General features: G+C 46.2%; 1 protein-coding gene across 3 annotated transcripts in view; it reads left to right on the top strand.

Annotated features, from left to right (window-relative positions):
- fbln2 (fibulin 2) overlaps positions 1–14,785 on the top strand; it is a 124,143-nt gene that overhangs the window by 97,855 nt on the left and 11,503 nt on the right. For all 3 annotated transcript variants that reach the window (XM_063215783.1, XM_063215781.1, XM_063215782.1), the window contains 6 exons: positions 305–439; positions 4,707–4,844; positions 7,028–7,171; positions 9,208–9,336; positions 10,987–11,112; positions 13,767–13,883. In XM_063215783.1, the coding sequence (XP_063071853.1) occupies positions 305–439; positions 4,707–4,844; positions 7,028–7,171; positions 9,208–9,336; positions 10,987–11,112; positions 13,767–13,883 (789 nt within the window). The remainder of the gene's footprint in view (positions 1–304; positions 440–4,706; positions 4,845–7,027; positions 7,172–9,207; positions 9,337–10,986; positions 11,113–13,766; positions 13,884–14,785) is intronic.

Here is a 14,785-nt window from a genome sequence, read left to right as displayed (position 1 = left end):
CCTGACCAAAACCCCATCACCATATCTAACTACAGTGTCTCTCCCTCTCATCCCCACACCTCCACCCCAAACTCTCCCACTCAACACCCCCTCTTGTCCTTCATCTACATCTTCGTCTCCTCCCTGCCCATCCTCCTCCTCCCTTCCTCTAAATGAGTACCTGACCAACAACCACACCTCCATTTCAAACCCATCCTCTCTCAACCTCACCCTTCTCCTCCCACCCTTCTCCTCTACGTAGTTCAGACATGGGCCATTTCAAACTCTCCCTCTCTCACCCCCCTCTTCCCTCCCTCTACACTAGATGTGGATGAGTGCCTGACCAACACCCACACCTGCCGAGCCAGCGAGCGCTGCATCAACACCGTGGGGGCCTTCATGTGCGAGAGGCAGCGCTCCTGCTCCACCGGCTACCAGCTGAGGAACGGAGTCTGTGAAGGTGAGTTAGGGCCTCCACACACAGTCTCACCCCAAGTTGTCAGTATCTGAGTACCTTTGACCAGACTGCAATTTTTGACGTCTTGGGTATTCCTTCCACGTCACATTTTGACTATGTCCTCAAAGGCGCCCCCTTGTGGCAGCATAACGTCATTGAGGTTAGATTTAGGAATAGGTTTAGGGTTAGGCCACATAGTCAAAATGTGACGTGGAAGGAATACCCAAGACGTCAAAAATTGCAGTCTGGTCCAAGGTAGTCAGAAATTGACTACTTGGGGTGAGACTGCGTTGGGCCTCCACACATCGGCTCCGACAAAGTGCTGAGCACTGCTCTGCCAAAGTTCGATTCAATTGTTGTCAATACAACCCCGCACACCGGCGCCGATGTCCACGGACATTCGTGGATGTCGGCAAGCGATTGGAGACCAGTTCTATTTTGTCGGAGCCGCACATTGACTATCCATGCTATGTTCGTGTGAAATTTGGTTTGGGGGTCGGAATCATGTCGGAAGCGAAAGTGCTCCGCAGTGCTGTCGGAGCCGGTGTGCAGAGGCCCTTAGACCTTTAATGACTGCTCATCCAGCATGACCGATTCATTGGACATGTCAAATCACGGTCAGAATGTGATCATTTAAGCCAAATCATTGGTTGGTTTGTTAAACCACCACTACTACTGCTAATGCTGTTAACTGCTCATCTGGGACGGCATACTTCGTTGGTCAAACCACATGGCGGAAAGCCACAGAGCTTGGTCATTTAGGTAAGCCAGGGATGTCAAACTCAGGCCCGGGGGCAGAATCTGGCCCACAGTCATTTTATTTGGCCCACGAGATCATTTCAAATGAGTATTTCAGTTGTCCCACTTAATATAGAATAATAAGACTTGATATTTGGTGTGCCACAGGAACATGAGTGGGTCCAGGCCAATGAAACAGCTCACACTCATATGCAACAGAATATGTGCAGGCACATTTGAACTATGAAGGGAATATGTTAGTGAAGTTTTAATATGGGTATTAAGTGTGTGTATGCACAATTTTAGTCTTTTTTTAAAATAAATATTGAGTTTGGCCCACGACTCCATATTCCTTTTGATTTTGGCCATTGGTCAATTTGAGTTTGACACACCTGGTTTAGGGCCTTCCATTGGTAAAAACACATGGGACCTATCTTTTTTGTAATAGTGAAGTCTAAGCCTAGTAATTTGCCTAAACACATTAAAAGATATTTGAACATTTAAACACATCTGTTGGTTGAATCACAATTGAATGCATCTATCTTATCAACATAATTAATTATGCCATATTAGCATCAGGTCCATTTAGGAATCATTTGGCACACACACTCTTCTGGTCTCAGCACACCAGTTTATTGTATCGTTTTACACGTTCACATAGCATTGACCTAGCCATGGATGTAGCCTTTAGAGATTAAACTGCCGCAGTTTTAGAAAATATATGCGTATTGACTGCCAAAGAAACTTTGTGATGTTTACATTGAGTCATCCATGCTCATATGATGCGTCGTCAACTCACGCCCCATACTCCCAAACCAGTCTCACAGGAAATGTTGGCCTGATTTCTCACGCTTCTTCTTGTCCACCTCTCTTTCTCTTTCTCTCTCTCTCTCTCTCTCTCTCTCTCTCTCTCTCTCTCTCTCTCTCTCTCTCTCTCTCTCTCTCTCTCTCTCTCTCTCTCTCTCTCTCTCTCTCTCTCTCTCTCTTTCTCTCTCTCTCTCTCTCTCTCACACACACACACACACTCTCTGTCTCTCTCTTTCTCTCCAATCTCTCATTAACATACACTGTTCAGCATAGAGTGTCCCCAGACTCATTTTGGTCCGCCACACACAACAGAATGGTTAAAATTACAACTTTTCCTGGGCAGCCATCCATTTCCATCATATTTCAAAGCTAGCACAGGGTCAGAATCCCATCTGCAGGCTGGTATCGATCGCGAATATAGACCTCCATGCCATTTTCATCAAAGATGAGCTCAAAACTACGTAACATCGGTGCTTGGCTGCAAAATACACATAGTGGCCACAATGACTTTGGTTTACCATTGACATCTGATTTCATATTGACAGACAGGACCAACTGGCCTGCATACTGTATCGTTGGAATGAAAACAGAAACACACTTCTGAAAAACTTTATTTTGTTTGTGTGTGTGTGTATGTGTGTGTGATTTTTTTATTTTCTTATAATGGCCCAAGACTTCAATAACTTCATAACCCTTAACTGTCACAAGACTTTAACTTAAGGCTGTCAAGGAATGTGTCTACAGCCCTGTAATAAAAAATCCCTGGATGGAGGGGGAAAAAATCCCTTCCTGTCAAATAAATGACACGAGAGGCGTTTTTAAGAGAGGGAATTTGGCGAGGGAGTGGCCGGGTGCCAGGCTGATATCTGGAGAGGCAGCCATCAAGGTCATTCCGTCAACAATTATGAGTCCATTTCTCAGCTCTGCCTCTCTGCAGCCGGCAGCTCCACTGACCCCCGGGGTGTGACTCAGGGCACTTTTCTCGTTCTTCTTCTTCTTGTCATTCCCTCCATCTCTCTCGTTCACTCACTCACTCACTCACACACTCTTTCATTTTCACTCTCTTTCTCTCTCTCTTCTCCTGTCTTCCTCTTCTCCTTGTCATTCCCTAGATCTCTCCCTCTCTCTCTCTCTCTCTCTCTCTCTCTCTCTCTCTCTCTCTCTCTCTCTCTCTCTCTCCACCCCACTCTTTCTTGCCCCTCCCCTCCTTTTCTCCTTGTCCTTCCCTAGATCTCTCCTTCTCTCCCTCCCTCCCTCCCTCTTTCCTCCCGTCCTCATGAGGCTGGCCGGGGTCAAGTTGAGTAGCCGGGGTATTTCATCAGCCGGGGCTTTAACTCAGTGAGCTGAGGTCAGGGGGAAACGTGTCGGAATTATAGGGCCCAGCTGCAGCCGTGGAGAGCAAACGCTGCTGTGAAGTCCACACACGCTGCAGGGATCTACAGCACTCTCTCTCTCTTTCTGTCTGCCTCTCCATGTTTTCCTTTCTTTCTTTGCCGTTGCTCATATCGTCTCCAAAATCTCTGTGCTCTCTCACCTCAATCTCTCTGGTCATCTCTCTCGATTTCCTTCTCTCTTTTTCTTGTCTCTCTTGTGTGCACAGTCTCTGTGTTTCTGTCTGTCTCTCTATCTCTCTCTCTCTCTCTCTCTCTCTCTCTCGTCCCTCCTCTCTCTGTGCGAGCTGACAGATGTCCAGTTGCCGGTCTCGTGACTGAGCATTGACCCCTGCAAGATGTGTGAGAGTGAGAAAGTCAGAAAGACACAAGTGGGGTGGGGGAAGTGAACAAAACAACCGCAGTTACTGTAAATTGGCTTCCCTCTTCTGATTGGCCTCTCACAATAAGCATTGGCAGGCATGAATGAATAATAGGAGTTGACGATAATTAAGGTAATCCGTCGCTGACCAGCTAACGAGCGGGCTTAACTAATCAGGCACTTAAAAAGGAGAGAGGTGTCCAGAGACCTGCATCTGTGATGATGCCAAGGTTGAGTAAAAAAGAGAGAAACACATTCTAATTAAGATCTCACATTTCCACCCCACTCTTCACAGTCAGTGATGCGATTGCTAAGTCTATCGCACCGTGTTAAAAGCTACTCTACATAACGAATGATAGGGCTTGAAATAAGTTTGTGTATAAAAAGGCAGGCTTTCAGTGCAGCAAGGAGAGAGCGGGGAAAAAAGGCAGACTTGGGCTTCGGCAGTACAGCTGTGGGGATGGGTTCACGGCATGCCATTCTGATATTAAACCACAGTGCCCCCTACAGGCAAATGGTCTGCACTGCTCACACAAGAAAATGGACTGGAGCCCAGCTGCCTCTCTGGTTGGATCCAGAATGAGAGAGAGAGAGAGGATAGACAAGAAGGAGAGAGGCGGATAAGAGAGAGGGAGGAGAGGCAGTGAGAGAGTGAAGAAGGACAGAAAGTGAGAATCCATGGCAGGATGAAAGTGACAGGATCTTATAAACAGACATTTCTCCATGTTATTGAAAACATTTTCAAGAAAAACAACATCTCATCTGTTCTCACAGCCAAATCTGAACAAATGACGTGGTCTACCGACAGTTGTTGGGCCAACTTTGCAAGACTTTCAAAAACCCAAGCAAACAATCTGACAATCTCTTTGTTGTTTGAACATGTCTCCGTGTTAACATGGCTTGTGTTGTGAGAAGCAGAAGGGTGATGTGTCTCATCGTGTCTGTTGTTATTGTTGCACTGATGCTTTCACAGACATCAACGAGTGCGTGTTGAGGACCCATAATTGTGGACCAGGTCTGGAGTGCAAGAACACAGATGGATCCTTCAGCTGCGTTCCCAAGCAGCGCTGCTACACTGGGTTCACCCAGGACACGCATGGCAACTGCATAGGTACGGAACAACTGAAGCGCTCACTATACTAGGGATCAGGGACTGGGTGGAATGGCATGTAGTCATTATAAGGCCACATGCAGGAACCAGCTTTCTGTCCAAATTAAAACTGCCCTAACAGTATTTTGTTTTACTTTCTAGCACATTGAATGACAGTTTTGTATGATAATGTGCTATATAAATTATATTGATTGATTGATTGATTGATTGATTGATTGATTGATTGATTGATTGATTGATTGATTGATTGATTGATTGATTGATTGATTGATTGATTGGAAGGGATCCCTTCTGAATCTGGATAAAACTGCATTATTAAGTTACATTAAGCGTCTTATTGCACTGAGGCTTTTATGCAAAGTTATTTAGTTATTTATTCAGGCAGGCCTAGTTACATCTCTTGGCACACTTTGGGATCGGGTGTAGCACTCAAGAGTACCTTAGCTATTGCCCACTAGCTAGGGTGGGATTCAGAAGTGGAACCCTTTTGAAGAGTAGAGTTTCCCTATTCCCTTGAGTAGGACTCAAACCCAGACCTCCTGGGCTATGAAACTGACTCTCTCACCACTACACCAAAGAGCCAGGATCATTGGCATGACAGTCAGAAGAAAACTCCCACACTCCTAGGATGGTCACTCCATCACAGCCCTCTTATCCCAAGTACCAACTATATAGGCCACTGCTGCATTATGTATGATGAATATTTTGCTTCATAGTACAAGCACGCCAATTAAAAGGGAAGATGAATAAACAACATAAACAAGCAAAACATTCCGTGAACGTCAACACATCAACTGGAGGAATAGGAGTATGGAATGTAATAACCGAAATTGGTTTACTAGTCACTTGCTGTTCTGTCTCATACAGTAGGCCTATGTGTCCGATTACTGCCACTTCTGGAGCTCCTTTTTTATCCTCATTCCTCCTTTCCATTCTTCTTCTGATTTACTCTAAGACAGGGGTCAGGAACCTTTTTGGTGGAGAGAGCCATAAACGCCAAATTTTTAAAAAGTAATTTTCACGAGAGCCATAGGTCTACCATTATAAAAACACTGAATGCAATCAAAAGCATGCATTTCAATTAAGCCCAACAATTTTAGAGTGTATTGTCAAGTTATTGCTTTTATTGATCTGCCAACTTCATTATGACGAGGGTCTGAGAGATTTTTTTATTTCTTAGATGTAATTTCCTGCATTTTAACACTTTTTAACCTCCCTTGTCCCATTTCAACTCAATATGGAACCCATACTTTTATTTATAAATACAGGACGATTCCATATTTCAAGGGATGGTTGGCAACCCTAGATAAGCAAGAGCCATATACAGTTCCCAAAAGAGCCACATATGCCTCTAGAGCCATAGGTTCCTGACCCCTGCTCTAAGATATGTCAGCACTGTACTGTAAATACAGTATGTTGGTATTTTTAGCTTTGTTTGGTTTTACTCATCTTACTTTTATAATGTTCTGATTGGCTTGATATTTTGTATTATTTCTCTCTCTTGTTCTCTCTTTTCCTCTCCTCTTCTTTCTCATTATTTCCCCTTTCCCCTAATCTCATGTGCTCCATTATCCTTCCCCTTTTTTTACTCTCTCCTCTCCTCTTATCTCATCTCCTTTGCTATCCCCTCCTCTCCTTATCACCCTCTCCATCTCCCCTCCTTTTTTTGCACACCCCTCTCTTCCCCTCTACTTCCCGTCTCTTAACTCTCTGTTTCTCATTCCTCTCCGTTCTGTGCTTTTCTTTGTATTCTCTCCGTTCCATTCCTCCACTTTACCACTCCTCTCCTCTCCTCTCCTCTCCTCTCCTCTCCTCTCCTCTCCTCTCCTCCCATCTTTAATCTGTTCTCTTTTTACTCTCTCCTTGCCCCTCCTCTTCTCTCCTCTCCTCACCTCTCCTTATCACTCCCCTCCTCTCTTCTGCTCTCCTCTCTTCTTCCCCCTCCTCTCCTCTCCTTTCCTCTCCTCTCCTCACCTCGTCTCTCCTCTCATTTCCCCCTTATCCTCTCCTCCCATCTCCTCTCTCCTCCCCCATTCTCTCCTCTCCTCTCCTCTCCTCCCATCTCCTCCCTCCTCTCCTCTCCTCTCCCCTCCTATCCTCTCCTCTCCTTCTCACCCTCCTCTCCCCACTCCTCCTCACCCTCTCCTCCCCCCTCCTCTCCTCTCCTCTCCTCTCCTGTCCAGATATCGATGAGTGCAGCACCCTGGCGGAGGCCTGCAGCTCGGGCTTCAACTGCATCAACACGGTGGGCTCCTACACCTGCCAGAGGAAGGTCATCATGTGCAGCAGCGGCTACACCGCCAGCCCCGACGGAGCCAGGTGCATCGGTGAGAGCCAAGCAAGCAGCCCACATACTGTACAATACAACACAGGGCCCTACACCCTGTGACCAGGGCAAGATAGACCCAGGACAGCAGCCCACCCCACCTCACCCACCAGCCATTCTCTACTCTTCATCATAAAGTTCACATGGCTTTGTCATGCTTTCTCAGGTGCATCGGTGAGAGCCAAGCTAGACGCCCACATACAGGGTTCCAAACTCTAGCCAGGACAAGACAGGCCAGAACACCACCTCCCCTCACCTCACCACCCCTCATCTCATCTCACCGCATCCTCAACCCCATGCTGCCTCCACTCTCCATTTTTCATTTCCCTTTTACTCTAATTTCACATGGCAAGCAGCCCACACACAGGGCCCAAACTCTGGCCAGGACAGGCCAAGCCAACACCCCATATCACCTCTCCTCACCACCCTCATCTCACATCACTACCCCTCACCTCATCACATCCTCCTCCGTCCTCTTCATCTCTCCACCTCTGATTTCATATGGCTTTGCCATGCTTTCTCAGACGTATGGGGGAGAGCCAAACAACAGGTCTCCACTCCCAGGCTCTCCACTCCTCATCTCCCTAGCTCTCATCTCACACAATGTGCTTTCTCAAGAGGGAGAGTCTGATACTAGAGAGCACATCTCTGGACAGGCAAGGACAGACCAGCAGCACCTCACTTCACTTCACCCCACCTCACCTCACCTCACCTCACGGCATCCTCACCCAGCCTTTCCATTCTGAACTCCTTCCTTTTCTCTTGCGCAAGAGTGAGAGCCAGACACTAGAGGCCCCATCCATGACCAGGACAGACAGGGCTGGACTGGGCTTCAAAAACAGCCCGGGTACTTTTGGCCTTCACACAGGCCCCCTGCTTTTCTAGGACATTATGATTAGTTCAGTCCACTGTCTATATTAAAGGGACACTGTGCAGGAAATGGTCAAAAAAGGTACTGCAACTATGCTGCTCATTGAAACGGGGCTGCCTATTGCCAAATTTGATCTTTACATGAAAGTTTACTAAGTAATAAACAAATATTTTCTAGTATGGTCCAAGTACAGTCATTTTTGCAGCTAAAAATGGCTACTTTAGGAAATTCAAAATGCCGGACCATGGAGAAGATCCCCCTTTTCATGTATGAAAAGTGCAATTTTTCCAGTCATAATAAATACTTAGAATTTGATGCTGGTGGAAAGTATTCTTAAAAAAGGTAACATTAGTGAATGGGCAGCATGCATTCTGGAAGTAAACAACAAAAAATCTCACACAGTGTCCCTTTAAAGTTAGACCAATGGTCCACCCCATCTAAATTGAGGGCTGGTTTCTAAGGAAGCCATGCGACCAAAAAAATCCAAACAAACAAAATAGCATTAGCCCATGAGGACTGTAGGCCCAACAGTAAAATGCCCTGTATTCCAGATGACCTGTCCAGCCCAGAGGACAGACCAGCACTGCACCTCACCTCACCTCCCCATTCCTCAGTTCACTGCATCCCTATCCATACTCTCCACTCTACACTCTTCATTTCCCCTGCTCCTGTTTCACATCTTTGCTTTATCAAGCGTGAGAGTCAGACTGAGGTTTTTGTACAGAGCAGGATTAGTCAGCAACATTGTGATGTTCAATTAAAGTCTCTAAAGGTCGAGGTAACTGTGTCTGTCTCATCCCAACGGGCCATTTTGTTTTGAAGCCAGCAGAACTAGCTCATTTGCAGTGCGGACTTACATGCACATGAACATGCACACAGAGTGTTAAGCATGTGAAGCCTCTATACTGCGCTCTGACCTAGATCATGACGATCTCATCTCATTAAAATTGACGTCAAGCACATAGTGATGTGTGCAGTCTAATTATTGAACAACCCACATCCAACAACATACAGTAGTGCCTATATACAGGCTAGTCTCCAGAGAGACGTCTGTCTGAGCTGGCAAGCACAGAGCAAAGGAGAGAGGTTGGGGGGGGGGGCTTTGTCGCTTGATCTCCTGCCAGGGAAAAGATGGTTCATTTTTTCCCCCTTTCTTCTGTTTCCAGACGTTGATGAATGTCAGACGGGTGCGCACCGCTGCGGAGAGGGGCAGATATGTCAGAACATCCCTGGCAGCTACCGCTGCAACTGCCAGACGGGCTACCAGTACGATGCCGTCCGACGGACCTGCGTGGGTGAGTGAGTGACTGAGCTAGCGATAGCGGACACTGGAGCTGGCAGCAGCACTGTGTGAGCTAGCACAGCAGCAGCACTATAAGAAGGATACTCAAGTGACTCCAGTCCAGGCTTATAGTTCACAGACCTGCGTGGGTGTGAGTGAGTGAGGGACTGGAGTTAGCAAGCAACACTGTGGGAGCTAGCACAGCAGCAGTGGTAAAAACAAAGGAAAGAAGTATGGTAAGCTCATATGGCTCCAGTCCAGGCTAGAGCTCATCAGCTTACTATGGTGTCATTGTTTCTTCTATGTGGCGCACGCTGCCGGCGGTGAAGTTAGGCTAATGAACTAGCAAAATAAATAAGTCATGTGCTCCTCATGGCAGTGTTTAGAGAAGGCTAATGTTTCAATTTAGCTAAGTGGATACCCAAGACGTAGTCAACTTGGATGGAGATCGAGCCACTATTCGTTCTTGGCATGAGTCCTTAGCTTTGCGCATGTAGCTTTGCCCCCTAGAGGAAACATAAGGCCATTCCACCTGAGAGACTCTTTAATTGATTGGGATCAATTGGCCCTTGTCACTGCATGCATTTGATGTGGTGTGAAAACATCAATAACATACAGTTACACACAAACACAAACACACACACACACAAAGGCCCTGTTTGCCATACAGCTTACATTACAGGCCTACAGTAATTTGCTGCTGGTGGTAAAACTATCCTGTGTGTAGCTGTAGCAATACGAAACTTTAATAGCTTGGATTAATGGAAAACTCACTTACAAAAGTAGTAGAAAATAATAGTACTAAATAAACTAACTTATCGTACATTCACACCAAAAGCAACAAAAACCAACACAGTGCCAAGGTTACTGAACTTTAGTTGCAATATTGCGCTATATTGTATTGTAAGAAGCTTTGCTCTAAACTTGCTTTATTTACTCAATATCGTGCTATAATGTTTGATTTAGGAAATCACAGAGCAGCGTTTATCTTTTCACCTTGGCATTAGTTGATGTCTTCATTTCCATCGACCTTCGCAGAGCTGCATCATAGGTCTTTGTACCATCAAGTTAAATGAAGTTTAACTTCCCGTTTTCCCTCCTATTCGCTTCACTGCCGGGCGGCTTATTCACTCTGGTGTTCACCCTGTTCTCTGGCTTTCGGCAGGAGAATTTAAAGACCTCCCTCTCTCTCTCTAGTCACTTTTGGACTGAATACCCCTTTAAAGTCTCATGAAATGTCGGGGTCAATTCTACCAACTGCCAAGGACTATACAACAGTCTGGTAAAATGAGAGGGAAAGGACATGAACACCACCTCATGTGTAGCAATGGGGAGATACATGTGTATTCGCCTGCTCTACATTTTATTTCTTAGCAGCACTGCCATAATAGGTTATGGTCTTGACACGTTCTCTGACTACATTTTGAATTGATGCACAATACGATGCTGGCTTCCCCAAAACATTCAATGTGAAATTCATGACAGTGTCTTATACAAATGGCATTGTCTTACACATTGAACATGCACTACATGTCTGTAGCTAAATTTAACTCTCTATCTCGGTCTCTCTGTCTCTCTGTCTCTCTGACTCTGTCTCTGTCTCTGTCTTCCTCTCTCTCTCTCTCTCTCTCTCTCTCTCTCTCTCTCCACTGTGTGTGTGTAGATGTGAATGAGTGTTGGCGTTATCCGGGACGGCTGTGTGCTCAGACATGTGAGAACACGCCGGGCTCCTACAAGTGTGCCTGCACGGCTGGCTTCTCCCTGGCCTTCGACGGCAAGAACTGCGAAGGTATTACAACACAGACATGACGTGAATGCACTCTGTCTCAATCACACACACACACACACACACACACACACACACACACACACACACACACACACACACACACACACACACACACACACACACACACACACACACACACACACACACACACACACACACACAGAGAGAGAGAGAGAAAGATGCACACAAGATACATGCTCAAATACATAGTCTCTCTCACACACACACACACACACACACACACACACACACACACACACACACACACACACACACACACACACACACACACACACACACACACACACACACACACACACACACACACACACACACACACACACATACACACACACATGTAAGTACAACTTGGATGGCCAGGCAAAGTTTACCGTCCTGTTGTTCTTGCTGTCGAGAAGCTGTCTTGTCTTCAGATGAGATGCAACCGCAAAAGACTTGTGTTTATGTGCCAGTGAAGTGGCCAAATAGAGAAATACAAATGCCAAATACGAATTGCATTAATGCTGTCTGGTAAAACGGTTCTATAAACAATGCGTGGTTCTCAAGGACTCTTGCCAGACCTCTTGTCTGTTGTTTAACCGTATTGTCTTATTCCCTTGGTAGCGGTTATGTATAATGTAATTGTGAAGGCCCACTCCAAGCACTGAAGCGTTCCCGGAATAGTCTTCACTAGAAAGACTCATCCTGTCCATTGATGTATTCAGAACAGTCAGTCTGTTTCTTGAACAAAAAACGACCTTTGTGTACTGTTTTCTTCCACGTGTCTTGATGACATATTGACTAGCAATGGTGGGGGTGTCGTCCACGCAATGTCGTCCACGCAATTTTTCTGAGCATTTAGCTCGGTGCGTAATTCTAAGATGACATATTGTTCATAATGATATTCAAATTGGAATTACAACAAAATACTCTGCACCCATTCCACTGTTACTGCACATTGGTATTGCAGTCATTCATATGCACCCATTTCAAAGCTGTTATGTCCACATTTACCCTCGAAAAAACACGCCCACTCGCTGAGTCGTTTTGTTTGGGTCCCAGCTTCCTCCAGCTTGTAGCGGTGCTGAACAGATGAGCATCCGCTCTGGTCTCGATGGCCCTTCTGAGTGGCTTTGATGTAGCCTAATGGAGCCTAATGACGAGGCTCCAAACAGCCTGTACTGGTTCAAAATGGATGAACAGTCTGTTGCCTCCCTGTGGTTGGTCCACTTCGCTAACACACAGGCACACACACATGCGCGCGCACGCACACACACACACACACACACGCGCACACACAGGCGCACATGTGCACATGCGCACACACACACACACACCCAAACACCCACCCACCCACAAGCGCACACGCACATGCACGCACACACACACGCGCACACACGCACACGCACACACACACACACACACATGCACACACACACATACACCCTGTCCTAATGCTACTTAACGAGTGGGCTCAGAGGTGTCTGCTGTCAGCCCAAGACAGCGCGTCCTCAGAGGCTAGTTCGTAGAGTGCCTACCAGGGCCTCAGAGAGATGGAGTGCCCTTTACCATGTCTCTCTGTGTCCCACAACGCTGTCAAACAAGTTATTTAAAGAACTTCATCAAGGATATGGATGACGCTCTGTCATTGTGCTCTCTCTTTCTCTCTCTCTCTCTCTCTCTCTCTCTCTCTCTTGCAACTGCCCTTTCTCCTCTCGATCTTATACTCTCTTAATCTGTCTCTCCTCTCGTTTCCTGCCTGTTTTCTCTCATTCACCTCTTTCACACTGCGTCTCTTCTTGACTTTTGTCTGCCTCTGTCTCTCACCCACCCTCTCACACACACCCCCCCCCTTCTCTCTCCCTTTCTCCGTCTCTCTCTCTCTCTCTCTCTCTCTCTCTCTCTCTCTCTCTCCCTCTCTCTCTCTCTCTCTCTCTCTCTCTCCCTCTCTCTCTCTCTCTCCCCTTCATAATTATGGGGGCATGGTAATTCATTACGTGTGATGAGGAGGGGGCGGCTGGTTTCAAGGTCCTGTCTGGCAAGCGGTGCCAGAGGTGATGTGCAGGGAGAATAGGTGAGGTGCTGTGCAGGGAGAATAGATGGCCACAGACTGTTGTTTGCTGAGCTATCGCGGCAACAATAGACAGCATGTAGTCTTGGGGAGGAGAAGAGGGGACGTCCATTTTGACATTTTGCCCACCAGTGACATTGGCAGGCATGGCATATCCAAAAGCGTTTGTTTTCAGAACTCCTTTCGCATTCAACGGTATGAACCGGTATGACAGCCAGCCACAGCAGATGGCATACACCGCCACAAGGTATCATCACTGCTAATGCCTAATTATAAGAGATTGGCATCACTGTGTCATTAACATGTCACAGCAGATGGCACATTCTAATTAAAGACGCCATCTTGGGAGAATCAATAGCTACTATGATATGACACTTTTAATATTTGTAGACAATAGCTGCTCATTAGCGCTTGGTATTTTGATGACAATGGGAAAGGTAAACACCTTTCCAACACTGGGCTTAACAGGACACTTGCCGTAATGTAAACAGTAGTTCAACTCTCTCTCTGTACTATCTCTCTCTGATTGGTGTGTTCTCTATGTCTTTGTGTTTGCCCTTGATGTTTGACTTGGCTCTCTCAGATATGAATGAGTGCGATGCCAACCCGTGCAGCCAAGAATGTGCCAACATCTACGGGTCCTACCAGTGCTACTGCAGACAGGGATTCTACCTGAAGGAGGACGGCCACACCTGTGAAGGTAGGAAGGACGCGGCTGCGCGCTCGCCCACGCACCCCCATGTGCTCATGCATGCACCCGCTCTCTCCCACGCTGAACCAAGCACCCTCCATGCTGAGTGCTATAGCAGGTTCTGGAAACCATGTTAAGCAGCGTTATATTGGGTTTACTTGGTTTTTTTGTTCAGAGAGTTCTAAAACAGATAATGTATAATGCTTGTGAGAAGAAAACAACTATGGCTTCCCAATTTGTTTTGGAAACCATGATTTTAAACACAATGTGTAAAAACACTTTTATTTTAGACGACACGTTTATTTGTGCAAATGGAAGATTTGGGAAATGAATAAATGTGAGTTGCAATAGCATTTTCAAAGGTCAATGTGCAATTGGATCTGTAAAATTTCAATTCATCTGATGGTGAGCATGCCAAATGCATGAGACCCATCCTGATTAGACAGCTTTCACATAAGGTGGATGGCATAATAACTGTAGAAATCATAGATGTGATGAAATGAAGCAGTAAGACTGCTTAATGAACACTTACAGCCACGGCCTTTACGAGCAGCCCATCACATCAATTGTTATGGATGAAAAATGGATTCACATAAATAAATAAAAATATGTAGCTCTAGTGGGGCGCTCCCCTGACCACAGATGACTTCCCTAAAATAAAATGCCCCCCCCAAAAAAAAACAACATGCTGCTGCTTTGTTACCTTTTGAGCGCTAGTCCTTGGCACAGGTAGGTCAACACTACACAATAGCCCGTGGGCTACTACACAAAGGGGCCATAGTCACACCGCCATCCCAGAATTAATTGCTGTGCCCTTCTGAGAAATTCTTCCCACAGGGGGGGCTGGCTGCAGAAGTCTCACATTAGAATCGGAATTTAAATTACCAGAGCAAGAGCACAAGGAGAAAGTA

This window comes from Engraulis encrasicolus, chromosome 14 (genome assembly GCF_034702125.1).
Source record: "Engraulis encrasicolus isolate BLACKSEA-1 chromosome 14, IST_EnEncr_1.0, whole genome shotgun sequence".
Taxonomy (NCBI): domain Eukaryota; kingdom Metazoa; phylum Chordata; class Actinopteri; order Clupeiformes; family Engraulidae; genus Engraulis; species Engraulis encrasicolus.
This window is presented reverse-complemented; position numbering and strand designations above follow the sequence as displayed.